The 12,906-nt window shown below is 45.0% G+C and overlaps 1 protein-coding gene across 1 annotated transcript in view; it reads left to right on the top strand.

The window, feature by feature from the left end:
* The first annotated feature begins 4,903 nt into the window (after nucleotides 1-4,903).
* The window catches only part of LOC141266069 (secreted Ly-6/uPAR-related protein 1-like), a 58,002-nt gene continuing 49,999 nt past the window's right edge, over nucleotides 4,904-12,906 (top strand). Inside the window, exon 1 of the mRNA XM_073679946.1 lies at nucleotides 4,904-5,178. Within this exon, the coding sequence (XP_073536047.1) occupies nucleotides 5,127-5,178 (52 nt within the window). The 5' untranslated portion in view covers nucleotides 4,904-5,126. The remainder of the gene's footprint in view (nucleotides 5,179-12,906) is intronic.

Genomic DNA, 12,906 nt, shown 5'->3' with positions numbered 1-12,906 from the left:
TTGTAGTGGTCGTGGTTTTGATTACCCCACCATGCTTTTTGGTTTTGGGGTGTCTTTTTTTGATTTGATGCTTCTATAGCAGTCAGACTTGAAACAGAGATTGGAAAGAGACTTTACAAGGAGAATCAAAGATCAGACTCTCTGAGACCATCAGTTTGGAAGCATGGCTTTAACCAAAGAAACACAAATTTGGATTCCATATGATTCCAGCCTAAGGATATATAGCATTGACTGGAAAGATACGTATCTGCTCCATTGACCATCAGAGAGCCCATGGATATATTTGGGGAGACCAGGTTGGGACAATGAAGTCACATGGTCCCATGGATATGTTGTTTGGGGTTGCCAAGTGTGACTCCCCGGTCGCCTGGAACCCATGGAGACATTTGAAGAAGCCAGATTGGAACCAGCCGGTCATCTAGCCCCATGGAAACTCTCGTGTCTCCTGGCCTTGCACCTCGATGGACTGTTAGCTTCCTAAGCTTTCAGCTACCCTCTCTCTGTGGGGACCCACCAGAAGCAGGGGGCCAATGATTGAGGTAGTTGGCCCTCGAAGTCCCAAAGTCACAGATGTTCTATCCCAGGTGGGCCAACGGAAGGGTGAGGACTGTGTAATGTTGCACCATCTTGGGTATTTTCTGGGACTATTCTATGTGTTTTTTTGTCTGTTTTGTGGTTCAATAAAGTATTGCCACACTGTTTTACCCTCACCCTGTGTTATCTGAGTAGTATTACGCCCACAGAAGACCCCGGGTTTTCACAACCCTTATCTCCTATGCAGTGCTCTACGACAAGCACTACAACAGATTTCCATCAGAATTCCCACAAAACTGTATTCTGATGGGAATCCTGACAGTGCCATTCATTGAATGGAGTCAACAGAGTCACTGTGGAGCCTTTGTGGCCTCTGTCCTGTGTGAGGCAGTGAAGGGAATCATATACAAGGGTCGTTACATGTCCCCCAGGATGGGCATAGAAACATATTGAACCTGCTGGAGAGTGTTGTAATTTCAGCCACAACTGTGGTTACAACACAAAATAAAAGAGTGTGGACTTGGTCAAGTTATTTGACCAAGTCAGATTTAGAAAAACCTGACATAAGCTTTTATTTTTGGAGAGATCTGTAGGAAAGTAGTGGGACGGATCTCTCCTTCCAAACTGGGTTTTGGAAGTTGCCCAGGTCAACAATTCCCATTTAAACTTTCAGGTAAGGGTCGGGTGTGTCAGTGTTGTAGGCAGCAGAGCAGGAGACTCTGTGTATGCCTCTCTGTGTGACACTGAACCCAGACCAGAGCCAGAAAGAGCAAAGCCATTGCCGCACCCGGCTGTGAACCGGATGATAACGTTTTGACCTTATTTTCGCAAGTTTGCAAAATAATAAATAGTATTTGATGCTTGGAAAATCTTCCAGTAGAAGTGGAAGAAAAATGCAGGATAAGTAAGTTTCTATGTTCTATGAAAAGCGCTTCTGCGACAATCAGCCGCTCGAGCTTCACCTGGTCTCTGCCAGGTTCACATCTCTGGGTGTGATTTTACAACCCTTGATTTTATGGTGCTATTAATAAGGTTATTATTAAGGGTGGAAAGTGTTATTTTCATGTGTCCTTATACTCATACAACCTATAAAACTTTCCTAGAAATGTATGAGGAATGGCTGTGATATGCAGGTGCATCTCACTAAATTAGAATATCATAAAAAAGTTAATTTATTTCAGTTCTTCAATACAAAAAGTGACACTCCTATATTATATAGAGTCATTACACACAGAGTGATCTATTTCAAGTGTTTATTTCTGTTAATGTTGATGATTATGGCATACAGCTAATGAAAACACAAAAATCATTATCTCAGTGTATTAAAAAAAACACCTGCAAAGGTTTTCTAAGCGTTCAAAAGGTTCCTTAGTCTGTTTCAGTAGGCTCCACAATCATGGGGAGGACTGCTGACTTGACAGATGTCCAGAAGGCAGTCATTGACACTCCACAAGGTCCCAGAGTCTGGAGGAAGAGTGGAGAGACCACAATCCAAGCTGCTGGAGGTCTAGTGTGAAGTCTCCACAATCAGTGATGGTTTGGGGGGCCATGTCATCTGCTGGTGGAGGTCCACTGTGTTTTATCAAGACCAAAGTCAGCGCAGCCGTCTACCAGGACATTTTACAGCACTTCATGCTTTCCTCTGCCGACAAGCTATTTGGAGATGGAAATGTCATTCTCCAGCAGGACTTGGCCCCTGTCCACACGGCCAAAAGTACCAATACCTGGTTTACACACAACAGTATCACTGTGCTTGATTGGCCGCAAACTCGCCTGACCTTAACCCCATAGAGAATCTATTATAGAGAATCTATGGGGTATTGTCAAGAGGAAGATGAGACCCCAGACCCAACAATGCAGACGAGCTGAAGGCCGCTATCAAAGCCACCTGGGCTTCCATAACAGGCTGATCCCTCCATGCCACAGGCTGATCCCTCCATGCCACAGGCTGATCCCTCCATGTCACATTGCCGCATTGATGCAATAATTGATGCACAAGGAGCCGACCAAGTATTGAGGCATTTACTGATCAGACATTTCAGTAGGATAACATTTCAGATTTTTAAAACATTTTCCAAGCTGTTGTTATAAAGTATTCTAATTTACCGAGATAATGACTTCTGTGTTTTCATTGGCTGTACCGTTCCACCATTTGGCTTTATTTGGCAAATTTAACTGCGATGTGGTCTGTGATCATAAATCAGCTGAGAGGAGCTCAGAAAAAGACTGATAAAAGCGTTATAAACGCCCCACTGATGGTCAGAACGAGATCGCTGACGGATTCTCAGAAATAGACAGGGCAATTTTTTCAATAAAACGCGAAAGCAAAAAAAAGGTAAAAAAAAAAAAGATTGTACTCAAAGGTGGATAACCCTCTTAAGGAATTTAGTGCTAATTTTTACAGTCTTTATCATGATGGCGGGCCTTACGGGATCCACTGGGGCGTGTCTTTAGGCTGCTCTGCATAATTAACCTGGGAGCCACGCCTCCTGGGTGAAGATCATAAAACAAGCAATAAATAAAAGCGCCCAAACCTCTGGGATTGTATGGCACATTAAAAAAACACAAAAAAAACCTGAAAAAAATGGAATAATCAGAGGAGCGGTGGGAATAAAATAAGAGGAAAAGCTTCCAACTTTAATAAGGCCACTTATTTTCTAGAACATGGATGAATCCAAGAAGTCTCAAAGCCTTTAGAGCGTGACATCCCACCACCAGGGTGGCCAGCTTGATTTTTCATTTTTTTCTGGATACCTTATCATGGACAACATTTTCTCGGAAACATTGGAAAACCATAATAAGTCAATAGGATTTTTAAAGAAGTTGTCCACTATTTTTTCATTGATGACCTATCCTTAGGATAAGTCATCAATGTCTGATCGAGGACAGTAGTGTCTACTACTTTTTTGTTGATGGCCTATTCTTAGGAAAGGTCATCAATGTCTGATCAGCTAGTATCCGACACCCAGCACCCCCACCGATCAGTTGTTATCGGTGTTGGCGGCGACCGTAAGTACTCACTCGCGGAGCTGGCCGTCTTCTGGTAGTGGCCGGGGCTTGGTACTACACATCTGCCCCTCTATTTAAATCAATAGGAGGCGGATGTGCAGTACCCTGCGGCGGCCACTACCAGAAGACGGTCATCTCCGCAAGTGAGCACTTACGGCCACCGCCAACACGGATAACAACTGATCTGCGGGTGCCGGGTGTCGGATCCTAGCTGATCAGACATTGATGACCTTTCCTAAGGATAGGTCATCAATGAAAAAGTAGTAGACAACTTTTTTAAGTGATCGATGTCTCCAGCCCATTACACCCATATAAACACAATAACGACATTGTTCGTGTCATGTAAAATGATCATGGCACTCATAATAATCCTGAGAAAAAATATCATACACATTTCTAATTTTTTTATGGATGGGGAAAAAAGTGCCCAATTTTTATGGACTGTTGATGAAATTGTGGACAGCTGGAACCTCCACCAACCACCACCAAGAACCCAATCCAAGCCTCTGCACCTTCGTTCATAGAGTGGCCCCATGGTACTCCGTAATGGCATAGTTTTTGGGACCGTGAAATGCCCTTTATTAACTTTGATAACTTTTCCACAGAATAGGTCACAACTTATATACTGTGTGGGGGCGGGACGGGTCACTTTTATCCCCATTAGACCGCCACTCCATTCATTCTAACTGGGGCTGCCGGAAGAAGCCAAGAGCAGCGCTCGGCAGCCCCATAGAGAATGGAGGGAGCAACGGATGAGCGTGTGCACTACCGCTCCATTCCTTTGATGAAAGTGCCCCGTTCTGCCCTACGGTGCTGGTCTCAACCGTCAGACCCCCACCAATCTATTAGATAGCTCTTATCCTAGAGGTTGGTAACAACTTCTTTAAGTTTGTGAATTTAAGTTAAAATTCAACGTGTCGAATCCTTCCTTTTTCCCCATGTTTCGAGGGAAAGTATGGAGTCCCTCATTTACATGAGACGGTCGTCGAGGTCAGCTGAAACCAGAGATTTTGAACAATCTTTCTTTAACGGATATGGTAGCCACATCGAAAACAAAGTATTACACGCTATGGCTTCATGGAAAAATCTTTTTATTTTGCCCGCACCCAATTACAACATTTTTTTGGCTTCAATTTCTGTGTGAAACAAAATAAAATAAAATAGCCCAAAAAATGAGACAAGAAAAAATACTAACAATTAAAAATCATCATGTAGCAATAAGCTGACAGTTCCCTGACCTCGGTTATTCTGCCATGGAGAGGAGGGGGGTGAAACATGAACCTGAAATACTTGAAAACTTTACAGAGTGTTCTGTGCCAGGAGCTGGTGGCGTCCGGAGGGCGTGATGATGTCTCACCTACTCATCCTGCCTTCAAATAGGTCGATTTTGGAACAGGCCCACAAGAGTGTAGATGGGTTAATTAACTGTCAGCCTCGGTGACGTGCGCCGGCTCCTAATTACACATCACTTAATGTACAGGAGGTGACTTCTCCATTGTCAGATCGCCAGGTCCTCCAAGACAAGAAGTTCTCGGAAGCTTCCAGAGGAGCCGAGGTTCTACCTCATCGTTCTCGGCTTCGACATGACAACTATTTGGATCTTTCTCGTCACCTTGGCCTTATTTTACAAGCCCGGTAAGATCATTAGATCATTCATGTGAGGCGCTTCGGTATTTTTCCAAAATGTCCACTCTTGGGGTCTTCAGATTCCTCCATTCATGTTCTTCCCCATGGTTATCCTCATCTCTTCTTCAGGTCATACATCATCGAACATTTTCAAGTTTTTCGGAACCTTATTATGTCCAGAATAAGAAGTCGAGTCACTATTTACAGACTTCCAAATTCAATTTTGATTATTATTATTTGTCTTTATTATTTATCACTTAATTCCCTGTTAACAGCCCGGAGCAAATTGAGGTTTTAGTTATATATTTAGATTTATTGGGGAAAACTTTATTTTGCTGTTTTGTTAGTTTGTCTCAATGATTTTTGGGGTCTTTTGCCGTGATCCCTGGTGTTTTATTTTGTATCATTATTGTTTATTTATTTTAAGTCTTTGGAACATTTTTTTTTTGGAATAGTAAGATGTAAAGTTTACAGCATATTATACTACTTTTCCTGGTGATCATCCCCACTCTTTTCTGTTATAATTTCTTCCTCTTATCTGTCCGGCTGCACACAGACATCACCCATCCTTTACTGTATTATTTTTAACCCTTAGCGTATAGTCTCTTGTTCTTTATTTGCTGCGGATTTTGTTGCAGAAAGTTCTGTAACTGTCTCATTTATCTACAACAACCACATGAAAATGAATATAATCAATTTTCAGTTTTTGGAGCCGAAACTGGGAACGCCAAGTTTTTCTGTTCAGTCTCTGCTCCAAAAATTTATATAAAAAAAAAAAACCCTGAAGATTCCCGTAGGATATGTAGATGAAACAAATTTTCAGGCGGATTCAGTCCATTCAGTTACATCGGACATCACTTATTTGAACCACTTTAGGGGGATGGAAATGTAACATGTGGTCCATTCACTTGAAAGCTCGGAGTAAAAACGACGGCAGCTGAAGAAAAAATTGGGGTAATTGTTTTACAAGAATTTTTCAAGCTCCAAAATCTGCATCAAAGTCTGCTTCAAATACTCTTTGGGACAGACTTTTCTATTTGTCTCAATGGCGAAACACATCTTTAGCGATCAAAAAAAAAAAATAATGATTTAAAAAGACTTACATCTTAAAAATTAGAGGCGCGTCTAAATACATTTTTCGTTTAAATTTTTTATATTTTGTTTTAAATTTTGTTGAGGAAATTGAAAAAAAGTGTTTTTCAAACTTTTTTTTTAAGTAGTATGAAGTTGGTAACAAAATATATTTTAAATAGGATGTCTTTTTTTTAGGTTGGCGAGGAAAAATAATGAATCCAGCTATTCTAATCGATCATTTGCCAGTACGTTATATCATTTCTTATGTTTCAGCTTTATAAAATTATGTTTTGTAACATTCAGATAAAGAAACCAGTCCAGCTGAAGAGATCATCCCTAATGTTGTGTAAGATGTAGTTTTCTAGATAAAGATGTAGCACAGAATCCAGACGTCTTGAGGTGTTACAGAAGGCCTTTGAAAACTTATAATTGCTTATATTTTGCCTTTGCATTGTTTGACTATTGTCACTGATGTGTGATATTATTTTGGACGTGCGCCAAAGAACAATTGCTGTGCGACAGAATTTTTACTTAAAGGGGTTTTCCGGCAAACAAAAAGTTCATTTTAATCAATAAATCTTGAAATAATAATAAGTTTCACAATTGGATGTGTTTAAATAAAATGTTCCTGTGCTGAGATAATCTTATAAATGTCCCCTGCTGTGTACTGTGTAATGGCTGTGTCTGACCATGTACAGGGACATGGACTGATCATATCACCGCTCCTGGGCAGGGGGGGAAGGAAAAGAGTATACAGACAGGACAGCAGGGGAGGACACAGGAGAGTATACAGACAGGACAGCAGGGTAGAACGCAGGAGAGTATACAGACATTACAGCAGAGGAGGACACAGGAGAGTATACAGACATTACAGCAGGGTAGGACGCAGGAGAGTATACAGACATTACAGCAGGGGAGGACGCAGGAGAGTATACAGACATTACAGCAGGGGAGGACGCAGGAGAGTATACAGACATTACAGCAGAGGAGGACGCAGGAGAGTATACAGACATTACAGCAGGGGAGGACGCAGGAGAGTATACAGACATTACAGCAGAGGAGGACACAGGAGAGTATACAGACATTACAGCAGGGGAGGACGCAAGAGAGTATACAGACATTACAGCAGGGGAGGACGCAGGAGAGTATACAGACATTACAGCAGTGGAGGACACAGGAGAGTATACAGACATTACAGCAGTGGAGGACGCAGGAGAGTATACAGACATTACAGCAGGGGAGGACGCAGGAGAGTATACAGACATTACAGCAGGGGAGGACGCAGGAGAGTATACAGACATTACAGCAGAGGAGGACACAGGAGAGTATACAGACATTACAGCAGAGGAGGACGCAGGAGAGTATACAGACATTACAGCAGTGGAGGACACAGGAGAGTATACAGACATTACAGCAGGGGAGGACACAGGAGAGTATACAGACATTACAGCAGGGGAGGACACAGGAGAGTATACAGACATTACAGCAGAGGAGGACGCAGGAGAGTATACAGACATTACAGCAGAGGAGGACGCAGGAGAGTATACAGACATTACCGCAGGGGAGGACGCAGGAGAGTATACAGACATTACAGCAGAGGAGGACGCAGGAGAGTATACAGACATTACCGCAGGGGAGGACGCAGGAGAGTATACAGACATTACAGCAGGGGAGGACACAGGAGAGTATACAGACATTACAGCAGAGGAGGACACAGGAAAGTATACAGACATTACAGCAGAGGAGGACGCAGGAGAGTATACAGACATTACAGCAGAGGAGGACGCAGGAGAATATACAGACATTACAGCAGAGGAGGACACAGGAGAGTATACAGACATTACAGCAGAGGAGGACACAGGAGAGTATACAGAGATTACAGCAGGGGAGGACGCAGGAGAGTATACAGACATTACAACAGGGGAGGACACAGGAGAGTATACAGACATTACAGCAGAGGAGGACGCAGGAGAGTATACAGAAATTACAGCAGAGGAGGACACAGGAGAGTATACAGACATTACAGCAGAGGAGGACACAGGAGAGTATACAGACATTACAGCAGAGGAGGACGCAGGAGAGTATACAGACATTACAGCAGGGGAGGACGCAGGAGAGTATACAGACATTACAGCATGGGAGGACGCAGGAGAGTATACAGACATTACAGCAGAGGAGGACACAGGAGAGTATACAGATATTACAGCAGAGGAGGACGCAGGAGAGTATACAGACATTACAGCAGAGGAGGACACAGGAGAGTATACAGACATTACAGCAGAGGAGGACGCAGGAGAGTATACAGACATTACAGCAGAGGAGGAAGCAGGAGAGTATACAGACATTACAGCAGAGGAAGACGCAGGAGAGTATACAGAAATTACAGCAGAGGAGGACACAGGAGAGTATACAGACATTACAGCAGAGGAGGACGCAGGAGAGTATACCGACATTACAGCAGAGGAGGACGCAGGAGAGTATACAGACATTACAGCAGGGGAGGACACAGGAGAGTATACAGACATTACAGCAGGGGAGGACACAGGAGAATATACAGACATTACAGCAGAGGAGGACACAGGAGAGTATACAGACATTACAGCAGAGGAGGACACAGGAGAGTATACAGACATTACAGCAGGGGAGGACACAGGAGAGTATACAGACATTACAGCAGAGGAGGACACAGGAGAGTATACAGAAATTACAGCAGGGGAGGACACAGGAGAGTATACAGACATTACAGCAGGGGAGGACACAGGAGAGTATACAGACATTACAGCAGAGGAGGACGCAGGAGAGTATACAGACATTACAGCAGGGGAGGACGCAGGAGAGTATACAGACATTACAGCAGGGGAGGACGCAGGAGAGTATACAGAAATTACAGCAGGGGAGGACACAGGAGAGTATACAGACATTACAGCAGAGGAGGACGCAGGAGAGTATACAGACATTACAGCAGGGGAGGACGCAGGAGAGTATACAGACATTACAGCAGAGGAGGACGCAGGAGAGTATACAGACATTACAGCAGGGGAGGACACAGGAGAGTATACAGACATTACAGCAGGGGAGGACACAGGAGAGTATACAGACATTACAGCAGAGGAGGACACAGGAGAGTATACAGACATTACAGCAGAGGAGGACACAGGAGAGTATACAGACATTACAGCAGGGGAGGACACAGGAGAGTATACAGACATTACAGCAGAGGAGGACACAGGAGAGTATACAGAAATTACAGCAGGGGAGGACACAGGAGAGTATACAGACATTACAGCAGGGGAGGACACAGGAGAGTATACAGACATTACAGCAGAGGAGGACACAGGAGAGTATACAGACATTACAGCAGGGGAGGACGCAGGAGAGTATACAGACATTACAGCAGGGGAGGACGCAGGAGAGTATACAGACATTACAGCAGAGGAGGACACAGGAGAGTAAACAGACATTACAGCAGAGGAGGACGCAGGAGAGTATACAGACATTACAGCAGAGGAGGACGCAGGAGAGTATACAGACATTACAGCAGGGGAGGACGCAGGAGAGTATACAGACATTACAGCAGAGGAGGACGCAGGAGAGTATACAGACATTACAGCAGAGGAGGACGCAGGAGAGTATACAGACATTACAGCAGAGGAGGACGCAGGAAAGTATACAGACATTACAGCAGAGGAGGACACAGGAGAGTATACAGACATTACAGCAGAGGAGGACGCAGGAGAGTATACAGACATTACAGCAGAGGAGGACGCAGGAGAGTATACAGACATTACAGCAGAGGAGGACGCAGGAGAGTATACAGAAATTACAGCAGAGGAGGACGCAGGAGAGTATACAGACATTACAGCAGAGGAGGACGCAGGAGAGTATACAGACATTACAGCAGAGGAGGACGCAGGAGAGTATACAGACATTACAGCAGGGGAGGACACAGGAGAGTATACAGACATTACAGCAGGGGAGGACACAGGAGAGTATACAGACATTACAGCAGAGGAGGACACAGGAGAGTATACAGACATTACAGCAGAGGAGGACACAGGAGAGTATACAGACATTACAGCATGGGAGGACACAGGAGAGTATACAGACATTACAGCAGAGGAGGACACAGGAGAGTATACAGAAATTACAGCAGGGGAGGACACAGGAGAGTATACAGACATTACAGCAGGGGAGGACACAGGAGAGTATACAGACATTACAGGAGAGGAGGACACAGGAGAGTATACAGACATTACAGCAGGGGAGGACACAGGAGAGTATACAGACATTACAGCAGAGGAGGACACAGGAGAGTATACAGAAATTACAGCAGGGGAGGACACAGGAGAGTATACAGACATTACAGCAGAGGAGGACACAGGAGAGTATACAGAAATTACAGCAGGGGAGGACACAGGAGAGTATACAGACATTACAGCAGGGGAGGACGCAGGAGAGTATACAGACATTACAGCAGGGGAGGACGCAGGAGAGTAAACAGACATTACAGCAGAGGAGGGCGCAAGAGAGTATACAGACATTACAGCAGGGGAGGACACAGGAGAGTAAACAGACATTACAGCAGAGGAGGACGCAGGAGAGTATACAGACATTACAGCAGAGGAGGACGCAGGAGAGTATACAGACATTACAGCAGGGGAGGACGCAGGAGAGTATACAGACATTACAGCAGGGGAGGACGCAGGAGAGTATACAGAAATTACAGCAGGGGAGGACACAGGAGAGTATACAGACATTACAGCAGAGGAGGACGCAGGAGAGTATACAGACATTACAGCAGGGGAGGACGCAGGAGAGTATACAGACATTACAGCAGGGGAGGACACAGGAGAGTATACAGAAATTACAGCAGGGGAGGACACAGGAGAGTATACAGACATTACAGCAGAGGAGGACGCAGGAGAGTATACAGACATTACAGCAGGGGAGGACGCAGGAGAGTATACAGACATTACAGCAGAGGAGGACACAGGAGAGTATACAGACATTACAGCAGGGGAGGACACAGGAGAGTATACAGACATTACAGCACAGGAGGACGCAGGAGAGTATACAGACATTACAGCAGAGGAGGACACAGGAGAGTATACAGACATTACAGCAGAGGAGGACGCAGGAGAGTATACAGACATTACAGCAGAGGAGGACGCAGGAGAGTATACAGAAATTACAGCAGGGGAGGACACAGGAGAGTATACAGACATTACAGCAGGGTAGGACGCAGGAGAGTATACAGACATTACAGCAGAGGAGGACACAGGAGAGTATACAGACATTACAGCAGAGGAGGACACAGGAGAGTATACAGACATTACAGCATGGGAGGACACAGGAGAGTATACAGACATTACAGCAGAGGAGGACACAGGAGAGTATACAGACATTACAGCATGGGAGGACACAGGAGAGTATACAGACATTACAGCAGAGGAGGACACAGGAGAGTATACAGAAATTACAGCAGGGGAGGACACAGGAGAGTATACAGACATTACAGCAGGGGAGGACACAGGAGAGTATACAGACATTACAGCAGAGGAGGACACAGGAGAGTATACAGACATTACAGTAGGGGAGGACACAGGTGAGTATACAGACATTACAGCAGAGGAGGACACAGGAGAGTATACAGAAATTACAGCAGGGGAGGACACAGGAGAGTATACAGACATTACAGCAGAGGAGGACACAGGAGAGTATACAGAAATTACAGCAGGGGAGGACGCAGGAGAGTATACAGACATTACAGCAGGGGAGGACGCAGGAGAGTATACAGACATTACAGCAGGGGGGACGCAGGAGAGTATACAGACATTACAGCAGAGGAGGGCGCAAGAGAGTATACAGACATTACAGCAGGGGAGGACACAGGAGAGTAAACAGACATTACAGCAGAGGAGGACGCAGGAGAGTATACAGACATTACAGCAGAGGAGGACGCAGGAGAGTATACAGACATTACAGCAGGGGAGGACGCAGGAGAGTATACAGACATTACAGCAGGGGAGGACGCAGGAGAGTATACAGAAATTACAGCAGGGGAGGACACAGGAGAGTATACAGACATTACAGCAGAGGAGGACGCAGGAGAGTATACAGACATTACAGCAGGGGAGGACGCAGGAGAGTATACAGACATTACAGCAGGGGAGAACACAGGAGAGTATACAGAAATTACAGCAGGGGAGGACACAGGAGAGTATACAGACATTACAGCAGAGGAGGACGCAGGAGAGTATACAGACATTACAGCAGGGGAGGACGCAGGAGAGTATACAGACATTACAGCAGAGGAGGACACAGGAGAGTATACAGACATTACAGCAGGGGAGGACGCAGGAGAGTATACATACATTACAGCAGAGGAGGACGCAGGAGAGTATACAGAAATTACAGCAGGGGAGGACACAGGAGAGTATACAGACATTACAGCAGGGTAGGACGCAGGAGAGTATACAGACATTACAGCAGAGGAGGACGCAGGAGAGTATACAGACATTACAGCAGAGGAGGATGCAGGAGAGTATACAGACATTACAGCAGGGGAGGACACAGGAGAGTATACAGACATTACAGCAGGGGAGGACACAGGAGAGTATACAGACATTACAGCAGGGGAGGACGCAGGAGAGTATACAGACA

The sequence above is a fragment of the Phyllobates terribilis genome, unplaced genomic scaffold (assembly GCF_046119375.1).
Source record: "Phyllobates terribilis strain yellow unplaced genomic scaffold, ASM4611937v1 Scaffold_4__5_contigs__length_816908805, whole genome shotgun sequence".
In the NCBI taxonomy this organism is placed as follows: Eukaryota; Metazoa; Chordata; class Amphibia; order Anura; family Dendrobatidae; genus Phyllobates; species Phyllobates terribilis.
Note: the sequence above shows the minus strand (reverse complement) of the source record. Positions and strands in the feature narration are given on the sequence as shown.